This window comes from Alligator sinensis, unplaced genomic scaffold (assembly GCF_000455745.1).
Source record: "Alligator sinensis unplaced genomic scaffold, ASM45574v1 scaffold660_1, whole genome shotgun sequence".
Taxonomy (NCBI): Eukaryota; Metazoa; Chordata; order Crocodylia; family Alligatoridae; genus Alligator; species Alligator sinensis.
Genome location: NW_005842237.1, coordinates 1,212,271 through 1,233,153, shown reverse-complemented (window position 1 = coordinate 1,233,153; position 20,883 = coordinate 1,212,271). Strand labels below are relative to the sequence as shown.

The 20,883-nt window shown below is 43.5% G+C and overlaps 1 protein-coding gene across 1 annotated transcript in view; it reads left to right on the top strand.

The window, feature by feature from the left end:
• The first annotated feature begins 6 nt into the window (after positions 1-6).
• ZNF800 (zinc finger protein 800) overlaps positions 7-20,883 on the top strand; it is a 25,501-nt gene continuing 4,624 nt past the window's right edge. Inside the window, 4 exon segments of the mRNA XM_025208547.1 lie at positions 7-163; positions 4,601-4,696; positions 12,082-12,225; positions 20,627-20,883. The exon segment at positions 20,627-20,883 is cut by the window's right edge and continues 33 nt beyond it. Of these exon segments, the coding sequence (XP_025064332.1) occupies positions 103-163; positions 4,601-4,696; positions 12,082-12,225; positions 20,627-20,883 (558 nt within the window). The 5' untranslated portion in view covers positions 7-102.

The window sequence follows — 20,883 nt, the reverse complement described above, 5'->3', positions numbered from 1 at the left end:
CCCGCCCCTGCCCCTGCCCCGGGGCTGCGGGCCCGGCCGTGACGGCGCGTTTGCTTCCCCCGCAGGACGGAGCTGCTGGATGCGGACGGGGCGTCGCGGAAAATGCCGCTGAGGGACAAGTGTTGTCAGACTGACCATCACCACCACGGATGCTGCGAGCCAGGTGCGGCTGGGACGGGCCGGGAGGGGCCGGGGCTGGCTCCGCCGAGCTGCCCGCGGGGAGGCCGCTTCCCCAGAGCTGGCAGGGGTGCCTGCGCCGGGGAGGGAAGCGCTTCTTTCTTTCCACCTGTGAAGGCCCCTTGCCCACAGAGGCGGTGGGAGCTGGCAGTGCCCAGATTCAAGGGCGGGGGGGATTGGAGCGGCTGTGGGAGGAAAGGGGCATTGGGCACTGGTGGAGATGGGGTTCGGGCACGGAGATGGCTAGACCTCGACGCTGGAGGCTGCAGGTTTCTTTGGGTAGGTGTGGTGTCTTTTATTAGACCAGCCGAGTACAGGTTTCCCTCACCGACCACGGTTTTGAGTATCCGCGCTTAGTATCCTATATACGGTGGTAGCCAAAATGGGATATGTTTTTGAGTAACCACGGTTTCCCGTGGCTGCGCATCAGCCCGCCACCTGCCATTTTTCCCACAAGCCTTTTCTCTTGCTAACCACGGGAACCTTCAGGAAGCTGACCCCCGCGGTTGGCGAGGGAAATCAGTAGTTAGAACACAGTTTTTTGCAAGCTGTCAGGTGCATTTGCCCTTCTTCAGGCATAGGAGGTCTCTGCTGTTCTGAGACTGCACAGGGGAGAGGAGCAGGGGGAAAACCCAGGGGTCATGTGCAGTGCTCTCGCCCTTTCCGCGTCTGCCCTCTGCCACCATTTGACACAGGACTCTTAACATGGCAAAGGGAAACGAGGGCCTAGGCTACCAAGTAAACTGTAAGCCCCCTTTCGTAATGGGCCATTGACAACATGTTACTGATTTTTTGGGACAGATGACAATAAAAATGGGGATGGGAGTGACGGTCAAAGTAGTGCACCCGAGGGGATGCTGAGCAGAGCCCACCAGATAGCACGTGCTGGCCCTTGAACAACGCTGTGGAGCTAGTGGACTGTGTGACGCAGGCCTGTTTGTTGCCTCAGCACTGTGGGCTATTGCCCACAAGGAAACTATAAGCCTCCCTTAGAAAGGGAAGCCACCAGGTATGATTGCTTGGGACAACTAAAGACATAACAGTGACGGTCAGAGGTTTAAAGCTAGTGTGCCAAGGGGGGGATGCTCAGCAGATCACACTGGGCAGCACCCACTGGCCTGCAAACAAGTCCAAGGAGCCAGCAGATTCTGTGGCGTAGGCCTATTTACCACTCTGGGGATTCGTGGGCTAAAGGCCCACCAAGAGAAACTACCAGCTCCCCTCAGAGCAGAAGGCTACTAAGGAAGTGGCAAATGATTGCTTCAGACCAATGATAAAACAGGGACAGGAGTGGTCAGAGGCTAATAACTAATGTGCCAAGGGGGGATGCCGAGCAGAGCACACCAGGCAGCGCCCGCTGGCTCTTGAACAAGTCCAAACAGCCAGCGGACTGTGTGATGCAGGTCTGTTTGTTGCTTTGAGGAATCATGGGCCTAGGCCCACCAGATAAACTATTGGCCTCTCTTAAACAAGAAGGTTACTGGAAAGGCAGCAACTGATTACTTGGGACAAATGATAACAAAATGGACAGGAGTGATAGTTAAAGGTTAATAACTAGTTTGCCATGAGGGGACACTGAGCAGAGCACACTTGACAGTGCCCAGTGGCTTTTGAGCCAGTCCAAGGAGCCAGCGGACTGTGTGACATGGCGACTGGGCTGGATGAACTTAGGATCTGACCCAGTAAATGGCTCTTCTTATGTTCTTACCTTAAGAGCAAGCGACATTTGCATGCCTGAAAATTACCAAGGTTTTCCAAAGCTTCAAGTTCCTGTGTAGCCAATTAAGTTCACAAATGAAAATATTTTTAAGAACATAACTGCTATGTACTGGGCCAGGCTGTGGGTCCATCTTGCCCAGTATCCTGTGTTGAACAGTGGCAGAGAGCAGATGCTGAAACAGAGAGTGAACGGGATATGACCAGGACTTTTTTTCCCCTCTGTTCTTCTCCCACTTGCAACCTCCAGTATTTAAGGTCTAGGTATACTTATCTTACACCTGCTTATCCCATGAACATTCACAGTTTTTCAGGAAAAAGAAACAAATGTGCATTTTGTTTATTTGTATTAAATAAGGTTTGTATCTTGTTAGTAATTTTTTTAAATAATGGTTTTATATACCATTTATAGTTGAAAACTTGAAACAAATCTTCCTCCTCTTGTTTCTGCTTCCTTTTGTCTCTTGCTTATTGTTAAGTTGTTGGCATGATGCTTGTGTTTATATTTGACAAATTTAGTTGTTCAAAAACAAAACAAAAACTAATAGCAGGAGTGTGGGTCCGCTGACTGGTAGTGTTAGCTTACAAAAGTTTGAAGGGAAGAATAGATTGAATAGTCTTGACAATAAAGAAATGGTTCTCTATAAATGAATGCTTCTGAGTTACATCAGTGTTTTAAAAGAGAGACTTAATACACATTTCTTGCCTTAAATTTAACAACTATGCATTATACGCAGTTGACATGTGAAAGTGTTGATGTCAGTGGGTGTGGCACTTGCACATCAGGGGCAGTGTATAAGTTGAAGTGTCCTCTTTTTGAAGAATGGCAAGTAGGGTAGTAGGGTACAATATGTCTTTGTGTAGGAGATCTCCAAGCGATTAGCTGATTTGTAATGGTTGTTATGCGTTCATGTATCAGTATATTATTATGCCAGCATAGTTAGGTGGAGTTTTTATTCTTTCCTTCTTTTCTTCAGCTGTTTTCTTTCTTATGTCTTCCGCAGTTTGAATTGGCTTGTAACCTTGCATCACTAAGGCAAATTTTTCCTTAAAATGTATCTATGTTGTTTATGTTCTGATGAGCAAAAATTGTGTTACTTTATTTATAAATGTGCTTATCTTATGTGTGGTTTGCCTTTTGTCTGGAAGGGAAAAATCAGTTGAAAACAAACCATTCAGTCATTCAGGAGCTAAGTTTTAAAACACAAAATTAATTATGTTGATATGATATATTGTCTGTAGAAGATAAACTGTAGCTTTATCTGCTATTTTAACTTGATTTTCACAGGCATAATATTATGTTGTTATTAGTGTCCATAAGTCAACTTTGATAAAGCTTACAAAGAATAAAGTGGGATTCAGTTAAATTTAAGACGCACTTTTTTCTAGGTGGAGTATAAGTTCTGAAGTGTACTTGATAAAAAGAATGCCTTGATGTGGTATTAATATTGAATTAGAATGGCATTATACTCATTTCCAATATTGATATCAGATAAAGGCATGATTTGTTTAACTGCAAAAGAGTGTCAATATTAACTTTTGGCCTGTTGCTGAACTTGTTATAAATACTGATTATCTTCATGTTGGGTAAGTGAATAAACCACATGCATGCATGGCATCTTTCAGCTCCAATCTCTGCTTTGTAATATCATTGTACTCCATTTAACTGCATAATAATTGGGACCAGAAATCTTGAAGGGGATGTAGCTGTCAAAGGGCTTCCATTAGAAGCTTTGAAATTGTTGGGAGCTAATCACTCCTGGAACTGACCAGAGGAAACCTTGAAAGTGACCAAAACTAATCTGTTTCTAGGCTGCTAATGCTACAAGGTAGTCCTGAGACTGTGATCTTAAAGGCAATATGCTGTACATATTATTTAAATATATGTGCACTTTATTCTGATTGTTTCTGCTTTTGGTTTGATTGCAGTCCTTGCATAAGGTTTGACATCTGCTATCAAAGGTACTGAGATATTCCAATACGCATGCTGGGCTTGCATTTGGCATTTCCAACTTTTTTGTTCAGCTGAGTTCTTGTGTTTGATGTAAGCCAGTGATGCTCAAGGCTTTGGCCCTATGGGTCTGATGAATGGATCAGGCTCAGTGCTGCCCTACGTCCTCAGTGTAGCGTGCAGGGCCACAGCCTGAAGAGCTCTCCATGGACCCATGGGGAGCCCTGCAGGCCAGAAAACATGGTGCCATGGACTGGGTCTGGCCTGCAGACTAGAGCTTGAGCACACCTGATGTAAACAATAGCTCAATTTCTTTTATTTATAGCCTAGTTGACTATTTCATAAAGTGTGTAGTCTAAGTTGAAGGAAATCCCTAGTGAGTCATGTTTATGGAAATATATAAAATAGAGGGTGGTTACTTGTATCCATGCTTAAAACATGCATATGGTTTTGGAAGTGAAACTTAAAAAATCTCGCAATATACTGTACACATTAGGAAACTTTGATGGAAAACCCATTACAGTACTCTGAAACTCATTTTAGCAGCAGGAAACGGAGGTAGTAAGAATTCCAACAGCTTTCACAAACTTCATTTAAAGGTTACAGTGAATAGCGTTAGTCATAATTTTTTTGAAACCATTTTGTTGGGAAAGAGATAGTGGTAGTAATACTGTCCTGGTTTTCAGCCAGCTTCAGGTATTGATTCTGTGTGTTCTGAGTTTTCTCTAATGCTTTGTCATCCTTCATGTCTTATAGTGCATATGTTGGAACCTGGTGATCCTCCTTTGTTACAGCAACCTATGCAGACATCAAAATCTGGTATTCAACAAATTATTGAGTGCTTTCGATCAGGTATGAATGTTTTGGGGCTTTATGGAGTTATTTCTTCGTTTTTAAGTATGTTAGTAAAGTAAAGCCTGACTTGCTACACACAATTCCAAGGTACTTTTGACTACGTTTTAAGCACTGCACTTAGGTGAGATCACTAGTTCTTATTAAAAAATGTTTTGATGCAAGGTATTAAGGACACAGGCCCTTCTACATTATCAATGTTCTTAAACTTCTTTAAAAATAATTGTTTTGCTTAGGAAAGTTCATAAAAACTGCTGTTGTGGCCTAGCTGTTATTTCATGGCTATAAGGTCTCCTTGGGATCCATAACTGCTTCTTATCTTTGCTTGCTGTGTTTTTCGTTGAACTGTTCACTGTTACATAGATAATAGCACTGTTGTATAGTGCTACTTGTAAGATGGTATGTGGTTGTCTCCAGTTGCTTCTCATGTCAATGAACATATGTACCTGACAGTATTAACTGAGTGTCTGGGTGAGAATTCATAAGATGGGTAATTAGGAAATTTAATGTATTTCAGGTACATTTGTAATGGATCAAAGCACCTGTTTATTTCCATGTTTCAGTACAAAATCTTAGTGGTCCAATTCATCATGAGAGTTTTACAGGAGATTTATTTAACACCGGTATCTATATTATGAGTTTTTTTTTCCCTTGATCCATAGGAATAGAACTACATATATGATTTTTGAGGATTTCATTGAATTATCTTCTACATAGCTGAACTAGCTCCTTCAGGTTTTCTGTCATACAGTGGATATTCTCCCTTCATTTGCTTTTAATATGAATGACCAGAAGGAAATTGGGATATGAAGTCTATCCTCTGTGATGTTTTAAGGCACATTTGGATGGGATAGAGATTCATGCTTGTGCATGCCATTCTCACACTTTAAGCAGATTAGCTGGAGTGTCCTCTGGTAGCAGGGTGAACTGATTTCAAATAATATGTCCCCAGGCCACTTCCAGAATGTTCTCTTTGGCACATCCAACTCTTTCACTCTTTAAATGTCCACATAATAAATCCATGGTTTACCACTACATCTCCATTCATTTGCCCTGGGAAAATCAAGCAGAAAGAAAGAGGTCTTTCTCTATTATCTAAAGTCACCATTGAAAAAACTTGGATTTGCTGAAAGATAGCGAGAGAAATTTTAATTTAAACTTTTAAAGGAAACAATTTTTAAAGGCATTTAAATTGCCTAGGTGGAACCTGATGGATTGTGTTTCTATTTCAACTTGGTGACTATCTTGATGATAGTAGAGGTGATAACAGTTTTTGTCAGCCCACATCAGTATACCTGATGTGGGGGACAAGTGCTGACTTTAGTGTCATTTTTTTGAAATTTGAAGAGTCATTCATCTTGCATTGTAGTGTGATGGTTAATTATTCCATTGGCATGTCACTAGTTAGCACCAAATCTGGCCAAGAGACAAGATGGACTAAGTACCTGGAATGATAAAAAATAAACCAAATGAATATAAATCAGTGCTGAGGAAAGCCAAAAGAGAAGTGGGTATTTCTTTTTTATTTAGTCACTTAATGAATTTAATTCTATTGGGTTTTTACTGTTCTTAATTATACTTAATTTTTGAAGGCTGTGCAAGTGTAATTCTAGGAGATATTTGCATTCATATTTGTGCATGAGAGACAGAGAAGGCTAGAAGATGATCAGGAGCACACAAGTATACATCAAGTTAATTAATGGCAAATTTGTATGCTAACTACATGCTTCATCCTATTGGAGGGAAAAATGGTGTTACCCAGTCGAGAGAGAGGATCAAAGAAGCAAGTAAGTTATGGGGAAAAAGAGACCATCCAGGAACAACTTAGAGCCCCACCAGGCAAGCAAACTTCATCATTTTAGATTCACAAATATTTTTTTCAAAGCACTTATTTTTATAATTACAAAGTAAAATTTTAAAACAGGAATGTGGCCATTAAAAACTTATGTTCCTAGGAGCTGTTATCACAGTGTGTTTTTTGCTAAATGTCATCCTTTGTAGAATGCTCTTTTGCTATTACTACTTGAAAGCAAAGGAATTCCCAAATATAAGATGCTTATCCCACAGGTTGGGTATCCAGGGAATGTATATCTCCTAACGTGTATATATATAGCAATAGTGGCTGAGGCTGCATAGGCATGTTCAAGTGATTTTTGGGAAAATTCTCAGGTTTGTTCTCCTGGTAGAAAAATGTACCTGGAGATACCTGAACAGGCATTCAAATACTAAGACCCAGGCTGCTCAGAGTTGATCTATCCCCTCGCTACATTTTGGCATTGTCAAGAGGTTTGTATTCCACTCCCTGCTTAGCTGGAGTAGCAGTGTCCAGTGAGCAGCATGCTCACTGGAATAGCAAGCAGTGTCTGGGGTGGAACTGGGAGGGGGGGAAGGGGAGGAGTAGAGCAAAACATCCTTGATGTTGGAGAACTGTGCTGTGGTTTCTCTCTCACGAGACCATGTACATTTGCAATCCTAGAAGAAACTCTCCTGGGAATAATAAAGCCCTGGTTGTTCTTAGGTTATTTTTCTCTTGAAGTAGCCATTTTTGCTCTGCGACAAAACTCCTGAACATCTGTAGAGTCATGATTTCTCCTGGGAGAGCAGTGACTTTCCAGGAGAAACTGAATGTCTGTATGTGGCATGAATGTCTATCTTTGACTTCGAATAAAATTCTCAGGTGATTGGAACTTTTAATTACTGAACGAGCAAATTGCTTGTCAAGAATAACAAGGGGGGGGTGGGGTGTTAGGGTTAGAGTTAGGCCCACTCCTCCCATCTGCCCCTGCCACTGCTTCAGGAACTGGCACACTCCTTCCCCACTGCCACTTCTGTACTGGGTCTGTTCCCGCCGGCTGGGGCTGGGCCCGGCTCCACCCCTGCCACCACAGGGCCGGGCCCACTCCTCCCATCCCCCTTCGAGTCCAGGGCCTCGCCTCGCCTCCCCACTCTGTTGCTGCTGCTGTCTCCAGGGAGCAGGGCCCGGGGTGTAGGGGTCAGCAGTACTGACCTCGCCTCCTCTCTCTGTCCCTGCTGTCATGACGCTGTGCTGCTGCTGCCTGTCCAGAACACTATTGAAACCATTCTGATTAGTTGTTTCAGGCAGACAGACAGACAGACTAAGGCTTTTATAATATTTATAATATTATTATATCCAGGTTGAATCTTTGTACAGAAGGATTAAAATTGGTGACAAACTCAAAGAAGAATTTGGCAGTTTCAGTTTTGAGTTAAAAAACTGAATGGGGATGAAGTTAGAGATTTGTGCATTTGATTTGGGCACGGGAACTCTCTCCCTCTTTTCTTTTTTTTAATTTCTGTCCCCTATATGTGTTTGTACAAAAATGTTGCAGACTGTTGCTCCAGTTGTACTAGGGTTATTCAGTTTCATTGGAAATAAACACTTACATTATTAATAGCATAGCTGTTTTGGATGTTCCAGTGAACTGTTTGCTTATGAGTGCTGATAAGCAAATCTTTAAGAATGGTGGGACACAGTTGTGACCTAGTCACTGTTGTGGCTGCTGATCCTCTCTCTCATGACTTACTGGTCCATGTTGAGGGCTGATCTCATAGCCCCTTATTGCAGCCTCTGCTTACCACTGCCACAGAGTGCTGCTGATTCCTATTGCCAGTGGAGAGCGCCAAATTTGGCAGTGAGAGTAAATGGAGGCTGCAGTAGTGGGGTGAGGGTGTAGTCCTTGTGGGCCAGGTCCATTTTTTTGCAGGCTGGGACTGGCCTGTGGACTATAGGTTGCCAATCCCTGGGCTCGGGAGTCATGCTGTCTCTTTTAATTTATTGTCTTGATACATCTTGTATTTCTCTGACCCAGCTTCAAGAAGGATGTGTGGAGCGTGCCTCCATTTCAGCCTTGTCTCTAGCTGTATGGTTAAAGCATGCTTCTGGGAGGGTGGAGATGAAGGTTTGAAGCTGAAGCTAAAGCTGAGGTGGGCCTAGAATCCTGGTTGCCCGCTTTTTGGACAGGCTGTAATTACTAGGTTATTCTATGGTAGTGTTAGTGATACTGTACCTGCTATGGTCCAGGATTTAAGCAAGAGGCAAAAATTGATTTGGGGTGATGACTTTTGTTGGACCAGCTACATGGTTAGAATACAGTTAGATAAGTTTTCAAATGCAAGACATTCTTCATCACGTCTGAGGAGGGAAGGAAGGACAGCTTGAAAGTAAGAGCTGAGTGCTGTGTAAGGAGGTGTGGAGAGGGAATTCCCAGTTAGCAGACGAAAAGCAGCTGTGAGATGAAGACATATCAAAAGGGAAGGGGATCATTAATATCCGACGTGTTTAGGAAGAATTTCAGAAATTGGATAGATTATTGTTTTTTTTACACTATATTGGTGTTCAGTCTTTGTTTCTGAGTGTCCTGGCAGTTTATGGATTTTTGTTCCCAGGTTTGCCTTTTAAATGTGTTTGTTGGATGGTGAAAAAGGTGCTCCTACTGATACATTCATGTCTGTCCTTTACATTTTTTTCTATGAGAGTTCATTCTGGTACGTAGTTGCTGTTTAGTTTCCTCCTCATAGTTACCATGAGGGCGTATAGTGTATTGGATCAGTTATATCATATTTTCAGAAAGGCACATGTTGGATCCGTGCCTTCTAATCAATTCATTGTGGGGAGTGTTGTAGAAGTGGAGATGTGCTGACACGTTAAGCATCTCATGCAATTTCCCAAACTTTTGATGCTTGGGACACACATTGTTCTGGGTTAAAATTGGTGGCAAGCTTTTATCTTACACCTGAAAAATGAGTGTGCGCGGGGGTGGGGAGCAGTGTCAGTGGTGCAAACATAGTTTGCAGATGTCTGATACTGCTTCCCAGAAGCTGGAAGATGCATGCATGCTGCAGCTGGGGAGCATGGAGCTGGAAATAGCAGCAGCACAGAAGCTGGGAAAGCCCTCCTCTGGGAAGGTTGGTGTCAGGCTGAATTGGGGCAGCAGCTTCTCCAAGAGTCCGCAGAGTCACTCCACTGTGTGTCCTGGGCTGAGGGGAGGAGGGTTGTAAACAAACTTGGTGAGAGCAAGAACTCTTCTTGGAGCTTAGGGACTAGGTGACAGTACTTCCAGCTGCCCACAGTTGGCTTGATCTGGGAGGGGAGACAGGGGGAACCCTCACATCTGTTTGCACAGCAGGGGGGCACGATGTACAGGCAGAGCAGAGCACAGCAAAGTAGCACCAAGTACCCAGGTGGGCAGCACAGCCATGTCCCAGGGTGTAGGCAGGATGCGGCGGCAGCAGTCTGCAGATGTTCAGTATCAGTGCCACGTTTCTCCGCCCGCCATTCCCTGACTGCACCACACATATAGCTTCCAGTTGCTGGGGAGCTGTGCTAGGACTGGATGTCTGCAAACTGCAGCCACTGCACCCTGCCTGTATACTGTAGATGTGGCTATGCCACATTCTACTGTACCCTGCTCTGTGCCCTACTCTGCATGCAGGCTCTGTGCCCCCCCCCCCCGGTTTAAAATACAAAATAAAATAAGTAAAGTATAGTTTTTCATGGCATGCTTCTGCCACACTCTCAACATACTAGTGTGTCCTGGCACACCCTTTGGGAATCATTGATCTCATACTCAGGCAGGGCTGTGTCTCGTTAGATGTCGGTGGAACAGTGGGTAGTTTGCTTCTGATGATAATTTGGGCAAGGTTGTGTGAAAGCCAGGAGTGGAGAGGTTGGGCATATTTCTTTCAGGGTCTGATCTTTGTCAGATATGGGCTGTAGTTGATTGATGATTCTTCTAATTTGTTCTAGTATGAGGTGGTAGGTGACCACCAGGGGTGTCAGAGTCTCAGATGTGTTTCTTTTTGTATTATGGCAGGTTACTGCATGGTATTTGGATCACTCTTTCAAAAAAACAGCCTATTTTTCTACTGCAGTATCCTTGTTGTATGATGGCTGGCCAGGTGGGCATCAAAAGTATTATCTTCAGAGCAGATGGAGGGGTATCTGAGAGCCTGACTGTAGATCACAGCTTGGGTACTTGGGTGTACTTGGGTTGATTGCTGGTCTTGTGGTTGTAATTGTGGTAGCCTGTAGGTTTTTTGTGTATGGTGGCTTTAGAATGCCATCCTGGATGCAGATCCTGGTGTTTAGAAAGTTGGTGATAGTGCAGGAGTATTCCAAGCAAGTTTAATTGAAGGGTTATAATCATTAAACCTGGGATGGGAGTCAATAAGTGAATCTAGGTGTTTAGTGCAGATGATAAAAACATAATCTGTGTAACACAGGTAGAGTGAAGGCTTCATGGTGCAGTTTTCTAGAAATTCCTCCTCCAGGTAGCTTACAAAGATGTTTGGCATAATGAGAGGCCGTCATTGTGCTCATAGCTATGTTTATTGTTTGGAGGAAGGGTTGATAACTGGATATACAGTAACATCCCACACCATGAAACATAGCTGCCTGCTTAAAATACATTCAAGAACATGGAGCACACTCAGATTTGCAACATATTGCACAATAGTCCACTTCATCCTTATCCACAACAACTTCACTTGTAGTGATTGAGATTTCTGCAGTCCTGGACAGTGCATGTAGCACATATCAGCTTTGCCCCTATGTGGTGCATGCAGCATGTGGGGGTGACCTGCGGTACACGCTTCATGTGGTGCCCAAGCTGGACTGGCCTGTATGCCAGATCCAGTGTATGGAGTTGGTTTGTGGGCCTAATCTGGAATGGTCCTGGATCCATTACACATGGTCAGTCTGGCCCTGAATGCGGTGTATGTGTTACATGTGGTGCACAGGGCCAAACTCAATGGGCAGCACTGCAGGCCAGATAATAGGGCTCTATGAGCCACATCTGGCCCATGGGCTGTATTGACACTTTTGATTTAGTAGAGAAAGTGTGGATTCAAAAATAAATTTTAAAATTTTTTGTATTATTCTTCACTGAGGAACACATTAGAGATTAGAAGTGTGATAGAGGCTCAAATTCTATTTTCTTATATTAGTGCGACAAGACTAAGCTTAGGTCAGGTGTTTTTACATTCCTGAAACTTGCCTCATTATTATTTTCTTTTTCAGTAAAAGTGCCTCCTTAGCATGCTGAGGTACTTGAAGAAAAGGGGCTATAAACTTATTTAAATGGCTTAAATTGCTTTTCATTCTCTGCATCTGACAGGAAGTTATATCTTATTTACCAATACTGTAGTATAAACTGCCTACATTATAGTCCTTTTGCTGTTAACTCTAAAGTCAATGTTTGAAAATTTTATCTTCAGCCTAGTCCCTTTCTAATAGGCAAACCAAGAACTTGTGTAATAAACTTAAAAGTGAAATGGGAAATGGGATTTTTGACTTGTGTTTTACTATGCTTTAGCATTGAAACTTTTCCTGATTTTAAGTGTATTTTTTGGTTTCTTTTTTCCAGGAACTAAACAACTTAAGCATATCTTATTAAAGGATGTGGACACCATTTTTGAGTGTAAATTGTGCCGCAGTCTCTTCAGAGGACTACCAAATTTAATTACTCATAAAAAGTTTTATTGTCCTCCAAGTCTTCAGATGGATGACAGTAAGTTTTGTTCACTGAAATATTAAATTTAGAATTGAGATAATTTACATTTTTGTTCTATATGAAAATATATTTGAAACAAGATGCAATTAATCTTAACTAGGTAAATGAGAGGATCAAAAATGAAAAGCATTGAATACCTCATTCTTATTGATTCATCACTCCAGAATCATTCTCTTGATCTCAATCTTTGCTACAAAGTTAAGGTGTTGTAACATGTACTAGTTTTAATCAAGTAAAACCTGTGAAGAAGTGTCAGCACAGGCTTTAGCCCATGTGAGCAATTAGATGCGGGTCCTTGGAGATAATTGTACTTTGGCTAGTGTGTGCTGAAGCCAGTGCTGCTGTTTTTTTGCTGCAGTTACTCATTCTATCTATATTAGGCTGCCGTGTTCCAGTATCATCCCTCTGTTTTGTGCTGTAGACATATGCTATGTCAGAAACTCCTTTGTGATAAATATAAGTCATTTTGTGCAGAAAATGAGGGGAACCAATATGATTCAAATTAGATCTTGATTTGACAAATATCTGGGGGTATTTTATGCTAGGATGTTATTAGACTGAGATTGGATCATTGTGTAAAACCTTTAAAACCCTTGTGTCTGACAAATGATAATTGAAAGATTCTGTATAGACAGTGTGGGAGGGAACCTGATGGGTTAAAAAAATGACTTGCACAGTGTCGTAGTGGCAGAGCTGGGAATACAGGCCAGATGCCATAAGTTAATCTTATTCCTTAAGTCTGTCCATTTGACCATGTTGCTTTTCTCCAGCTGATGGGGTAGACGAGCTAATGGTACACTGAGGCTTATATGAGACTGGGATTCTTCTCTTGACTTTGCCACTGGCCTGTAGGGCAGGGGTGGGCAAAAGGCGGCCCTCGGGCCAGATGTGGCTCACCGGCCCATTCTATCTGGCCTGCAGGGTCCCTAAAAAATTTAGAAAATGAATATTTATCTGCCCCTGGCTGCCTGTCATGCAGCCCTCAATGGCTTTCCAAAACTCAGTATGCGGCCCTCCGCCTGAAATAATTGCCCGCCCCTGCTGTAGGGTGACCTGGTGCTTTCATTTTTTTTATGCTTCAGTTTCTTTATTAGTAAAACTGGGATAACAACTCTTATTTTCTTTTGTAACGTACTTTTGGATTTATTTGTTGATTTATTAGATTTATATGCCTCTCTCCACAGAAGAGGGTCAGGGTGACTTACAATAAAAAACAAACAAGATAAGGTATTAAAACAGATATAAAATATTAAAATAGAATAATATAAATAGACATGCCAAAGCATAATCCCTCCTGCTAAAAGCTTGTCCGAGAAAATGTTCTTACAGTGTTTATAATCAGGGATCCTGGTTTTCTCTGTTTAAAAGCCACAACTTACGTGATAAAAATATTGCGAATTCTCTGATTAAAAGCACCCAAATCCATGTTCTTTCCATGATTAAAATGAAACACCACTATATAGGTATTAGTTTAACACACTATTTGATTGATATATTTACAATTTTAAAGCAATTTGGAAGCCTACCAGTGCCTCAATCACTATAATAAAATACATTCTAAATGCCTATACATTTTGGCATTTGATTTTGGGGTTTTTTTATCATGGAAAATCAGAGTTCTCCCTGCCCCCTTCACTTGCCAGGATGTGGGTCCAGCTGTGGTTGTTCTCCCCACTGCTTTGTGGTGCTGAGCAGCCCTGGTATGCCAGTGCCCTGTCCATGCCATTGCCCCTCACTCCCTACCCACAGCCTCCCCGCCCCGCACCCCTGCTGGTGCCCCCCCCTCCCCACCCACAGCCCCCTGAACTGTGCTGGTGCCCCTCACTCCCCAGCTACAGCTTCCTTGCCCTACTGGTGCCTTTCACTCCCCACCCACAGCTTCCCCACTCCTGCTGGTGCCCCTCACTTGCCACCTGCAGCCTCCTGTTCCCCCCCAGCCCTGCTGGAGGGGGTCCCCAGCTGCCAGGACTGTGGGGCCAGGGACCCAGGTCCATAGGCCCCTGCCCCACACAGCAGCACCTGAGTCCAGCTGCTGCCCGTAGGAAGTGGCTGCTGCTGCGGCAGATAAGAGCACAGAGCCTGGCTCTCCTTCCCCCCACAGGCAGCACGATTGGAGCAGAGCCCGTTGAGGGGCATGGATGTGGGCTGCCTGCTACTGCCTCAGGCTCCCTCCCCTGCTGCATTCCGCCTGGGACCTCTACATCCCAGCAGGCAGGAGCCAGCGTGGCTGGGCAGGGAAGCTCGATGTAGTCTCTGGGAGCTCTGCACCGCCATGGCGAGGTGCCCCCTGCTCTCCTAGCAGCAGCGAGGGGGCACAGCTCTGTGTTGTCACCCCCGCTGCTGCTGGGCAGGGGATGCCTCACCATGGTGGCATGGGGCTCGTGCCAGCGGCATCAAGTTTCCCGGTCCCGCTTTGCCTTGCCATACTGGGCTCCTCCCCCTGGGCCACAGAGGCCCCAGGGAGAAGGCAGGAGGGTGGGGAGCCCTGAGCCTGCAGCAGGCAGTCCACTCCCACTCCATGCACCAGTCTGGGTGGCATGTGCCCCCCATCCCTCCCCAGGAGTGCAGGCAGCGGGGAGGAGCCTGCCTTCTACCACTGTCCCCCAGATGCCCTGCCAGTGGCTCCGTCCCACTCCTCACCCAGGCCCTGCGGCTGGGCATTCCGGCCCTCATCCCCAAACACTGCCCAGGCGGGGCAGTATCCCCAGCCCTGCCCAACTTCCTCCCTCCCTCCCTCACTATGAGGCCTCAATTCCCTCCCCCTCCACTGCCAGACTTACCTGTGGGAGCTGCTCTCCAGGCTGCCCGGTGGCCATGTGCGCAGATCCACATGGCACCCCCTGCTGATAGCCCTCCTCCCGCTGCCCCCAGCCCCTTGCAGGCTGGAACTCTGCCACCCTGCAAGTGGAAACCCAGCGTTTCCCATGGTTTTCTCCTTAATGAGAAAATCCAGGTTTTACCACGTTATGATAATGCCCTGATCTACTGATGAGCAGTAGTAGCTTGCAAGATGGGTGTAAACAGTAATTTATTTCTGCTTTCTCAGTCAACTGGAAGATTATTTTACACAGAAATTTTAATTGTGGTACTTGCTACTAAATGGGAATAACAAAGATAGGTTGATGTTATTTAATGTTTGAGTACATTGGTAAAGCACTTATTGTATTCCCAGAATATAACAAATGTCTCTAATTAATGGATTTAACTTGACGAAAGAATGAACAGAAAAGTGCGTTAGATAAACATCCCCCTGGCCTTGCTTAGCTGCAGGTCTAGTAGAGGAGGGAAGGTCTTAGTCCTTATTGCCTTACACAACCAAAGGATAGCAGCAATCTAGCTCAAAAGGGGGCAAAGCTATCTGAGAATAAGGCTTAGGCATAGGAAGCAGTCCTGGCTGCCTGCCAAAATAGATACATGAGGAGGGTAAGCCTCTCTGGCAAAGGAATTAATTAATTTATTTCACTCTCTGAAAAGGATAGGAATGAAATGCCTGTGAATATGGACTAATGCATGCTTGGAGCAGCTTCAAAGCCTCTAGCCACATTTGCTACACTGTTACTGTAACCGTTACTGGCTCTTGGTTCTGTAGCAATTGATTTGTAGTGATAAAGGTGTAGCAAAACCATTCCAACCTTGACCAACCTTCATTCATCCCTGCTGTCTCCAGCAACTGTGTTACATAATCCCCTTCAAAAGTTGATCAAGCTCTTATCTTAAAGCCAATTAAGGGACTTTGACTTTTTTTTTTCCCCCCCTCTCTTCCTCCCCTTCACCTCCTGGAAGGCTGTTTCAGACCCTCACTGCTCTGATGGATAACCTATTCTAACTTCCAGCCTAAACTTATTCCAGGCCAGGTTGTACGGCACTTTGTTTTCCTTTATCAGCATTGTCTTTTCACTTCAGTAGTTCCTAATCCTTCCTTGATTGATATATTACCTGAGAAGTAATAACATTTCAAGGTAAAACATGCACTAATTATTTTATATCAAGGATTTTGGGTAGTAGCTTTTAGTGGGGGAAAAACTATTGATTGGTTTGGGTGTGGTTCCCCCACTCCAAATTTCTCTGAAACATTTGACATTGGATGAGGTACCTGGTATGTTCCTAAACAGTACTAAGATATTTCTCAATTTTTCAGTCGCCTCTGGGTCTTGCTCAGGTACTCAGAACGGTGTTTTTAGGTACTCACCTGATTTAGTGTCAGGAAGAATTTTACTTTATATCAGATTGGCAGAGGTATTTTTACTGACTTCTTGGGAATACTTCACTTCCTAAGATCATCTAAGGATTTTATGTGACAGATTCCCTCTCATTACAGTGGTCTAGCTGTTGGTGTATTTGTGTCTATCCTGCTTATTTCTTGTGCCTCATTATGGGTCTCTTTTTAAACATCTGGTGCTTGGTGGCTGTGGTATATAGGAGAGGAGAGGTAAACATTTTTGTGGACCGGTTGGACAAATGGTTTTCTGCAAACCCAAGAGACTGTGTTAGTAGTCTGTGAGGCTTCTACCAGTGTTGTGTTCCTATGAGTAACTTAACCAGGAGTTTTTCATTAATAGCATTTGAAGTAGTTGGTTTAGATGTTCAATTTCTAACAAATCTCATTTGGCACTGGGTTGGTAGTGGTGGTTGGGGGTGGGAGACAATGATTGTCTTGTTTAATCTGTGGCCACAGAAATGGAACAGATGGTTAAAACACCTGACTCTCTGTTCCTTACTTGAGCTCTCCATTGCAAGGTATTCTAACATAATAAAGGGCTTTGTCTGTCTGTCCATAACACTTTTGAAGAACTCTGATTGGTTACTGAAACAACCAATTGGAGTGCTCCAAGAGTGTTATGGACAGGAGGTGGTGGTGCCATGGAGCCCCACCGTGATGGTGGGGATGGAGCAGGGGGGGTGAGGCCAGCAGGGACCACCCCAACCCTGGCCCTGCTCCCTGGAGGCTGCAGCAGTACGGGGTGCTGGCAGAGGGAAATGGAGATGGCAGGGCAAGCTTCTCCTCTGCCCCCCCCCCCCCCCCCCCCCAGCTCCTGGGAGGCAGCTGTAGGGTGGTGGGGGGAGGGTTAGAGTTAGCAAGCTACCCTCCCCCCCTGTTCCCACCTGTCATTCTTGATGGGCAATTCACTAGTCTTTTAATATTAATATAGTTTAATATTCCCCCCTTAAACTCCATTAATTAAATAATTAATTTAGTTAATGATTTAAATACCTTGCCATAACCTGGAACTCTTAATTGTACTAAATGAAATGTGGTTGTTATTTTATGGAAATGCTCCTCTAATTTCTATTTTATATACATTTTACACATTTCATTTTACTCGTCATCTAACACCTCAGGTTCTTTGTTTTATCGAAATATATTTAAAAATTCTTTGTCAAAGAGGGTATCAATCAATCACACATAACATTCTTCTTTTATATGGATAACCTATTCATTTATTTCCTTATGGGAAATTTGGGGTTATGTAGGCCTTGCAGTGTGTCCTAAAGATCAGTTAATCTGAGATCTAGGGGGAAAAGTTTAGACATTGGGGTCCTTCATAGAAAGTACCATGGTGGTAGTCTCCTTATGATACTACTATAAACTAGATGACTGATACTTAACCAGGGTGTTGCAGCACCCTGGAGTGCCTTGAGATTGCTTCAAGGGTGACCCGAGGTGCCACTCAATGTTAGTACTGTTAGGTGTGCTAACACGATTCATGAGATAAACCCAGAGATTTCAAATAGGAATCCATGGTGTTAAAAATATTCTGACCCGATGGGTTCTTTGCAGAATGCTATGTCACTTTTTTGTAGTCAAAAAATGAATAAAAACTAAAAACTAGCGTTTTACGAGGGGTGTCTTGTGTCTAATGAGGGAGTCTCTCAAGTTTTAATAGGCTGCAGAACCACTGAGCTGGGTATTAATCTTGAAGAGTAAGGTCAAGTAATACTGTATTTAATATAGGAGGAGTCCCCTCCTTCCCCATCCCCCCACCCCATCAGCATGTCAGAAAAAGCCCCATCTCTTATATTTGCAAACAAGGAAGCCACATTAAATACACTGTCTATCGTTAAACTACCAAAAGCAGCATGCGCTCAGTAATGGAAACCATTAATGAAGCTGATTAAATGCAGCCCACACTAAGCATAAATTATAAGACACATGTCCAGTAATGGGCAAACATCTCATAGGAACCTACCACAAGCATAGGTTAGTGTAGCCCATCTGAATAACATATATGGTAGTGGCCATTGCAGGCGGTCCCTCTTAGCACCAATTTGTTTTCAGTTGATGGGGAGCCACGACACCGAATACATTTCGACTTCCACTACAGTCTCACAGTTGAGCTGCACCTTTCCTTCCAGTGTCCACTGATTTCTGTGTCTTAACCAGCCTTAAATATCTGACAAACATTTCCAAACAGGACCCCAGACTCTTCACTCAGAATCTCTGTTGCCCCCTCTCAGCCTGTTGTGTGTGATTAGTGTAGTCCCACCCTCCATGAGGTGGAGCAGGACCAGGTTGCCCCATGCCCCTATTGCATATAGTATTAGGAGAGTCCCAGGACTTGTGACAAGAACACCTGGTTCCAGTCATGAATGGAGGGCTAATTAGCACCTGGCTCCTCTGTGGGGGTATCTGGAGTATACACGCATACCAAACAGTGCTGTAGAGTTACCGTGGCTTGAAACATTGTTGACTCTGCTGGGGCCCAGCCCAGTGAACTCTGTGGTAAATCCAGAGCCTTTTAGTTTTGGATTAATATCATGCTTGGCCTTTTTCTTTTTTTAATATATAATATATATATATTTTTTGGAAGTTTTTTCACATTCCAGGTCAAATTAACCAGATCAGTTCTCAATCCTTTTGACTGAACAAAACTCAATCATTCAAACACCATATGGGGCTCTTCAACCAGCAAGTATCCTCCATCCCAGACTTTTTCAGCCTGGGGCTTCAGATTCTTCCAAATCCATCGACAGGCATCCTTCATGCAGGCCCATTCAGATGCCCCCCCGTTTCACTTGCCCTCAGCCAAAGGCCCCAGGAGCAAACTATCAAGCGTAGTCCATGCACAGAGGCTTGCACATAGGATCTCAACCTCTTGTGAGCCAAGATCACCTTGAATGGCATTGTGTAGTTAAGGGTGGAGACTTGTCCAGTGCAGGCAGGCAGGCCCCGCACATGGGAGCCTACTATAGCATCCCAGTGAGAGGATCTTACCTACACACTCTATTTTTATGGAGATGGGGGATTTCTCTCTAGCTTGCAGCTTTACCTTTTGGCTAAGAGCAAGTGAGATTTGGGGGCATCTGAACTTCAAGACCTCCGGGCTTGGGGCCTCCATGTAGGATGCCTGTCTTGGGTTTGGGAGTATCTGAAGCCCCAGGCTAAAGAGTCTGGGAGGGAGGATACTTGCTGGTGGTAGTGCCACATGGACTTGAACAATTGAGCTCTGCTCGGTTGATAGAATTCAGAACTGATTTGGTTAATTTGGCCTGAGACACGAAATAAAAAAAAAAAGTATTATATAAAAGTAGGTACAAAAGTACTCCTTAAAAATACGTTTATGGAATATACCTGTGCGAAAACTTGCAGCAGTTTCCAAAAGTAAAATGCATCAATTTTGGATGAACCAAGTCTATGCATACCTGTAGTAACTTGCACATAAGCAAAGTACTACAGTTATGTTTATTTCAAGTGTTTTTAAGTTTGCGTCTCACTTCCATATGCTCGGAGCTAGCAGAGTCAGAGTATAAGGAGGGAAGGAAGGGACTGCAAGGAGAAGAAGTTGGTGGAGGGTCAGAGGGCAAGGGGGCTACCTAACCCCCAGATTTATTTTCCTTACTCTATAGCAGTGGGAGTGGGCAAACCTCCAATTGTTAGATTCTGTACCTGGAAAATTATATCAAATTTATACATTTTCCATGTATAGAATCTATTATTGAATCCTGTTATTTTTGTTTCTGGTTCGTAGATGACTTGCTGCCTTTCTTTAAAATTAATTTTAACAGTATAAATTTTAAACTGCATGACTAAATTTTAATGTACCCAAAGGATCCATATGGAAATACATGTAAAACATATGTAAAATAAGGGTACTTTTTCTGAGATAATGAAATGATGACTGATTTATTCAAAGACAATTCATCACTGGAAATGGAAGAGTGATGGGTCTATTTGTGAATTAAACAAGATTCCTTGGGGTAGGCTGGCTGTTAATTTATCAGTTACCATATATGGAAACATGGATTTTACTGTAAAACCTATTTTTGGATGCATAATAAAATGGTTAAGCCCATATTCAAGGCAGACAAATAGAATTACCCTGTCTTTTTAAAAAAATAACCTTTATTTCTTCCTTTTTTCTTTTTCTTTTTTTTTTCTTTTTTTTTTTTTTTTTACCAGACCTCCCAGATATAAATGATAAACAAAGCCAAGCCATACATGATCTCCTGGAAGCCATCTATCCAAGAGTGGACAAGCAAGAATATGTAATTACACTAGAACCAATAGAAGCAAATCGGAATGCTGTATTTCAAATTGTTTCAAGAACCGACTGCTCGGATGAGAATACTGAGATTAGCAGTTCCCCTGATCAAGCTCCAGTACAAACACAGGAGCCTAGCACTGAACAGCCCCAAACTGTTTCAGTTCCAGATACA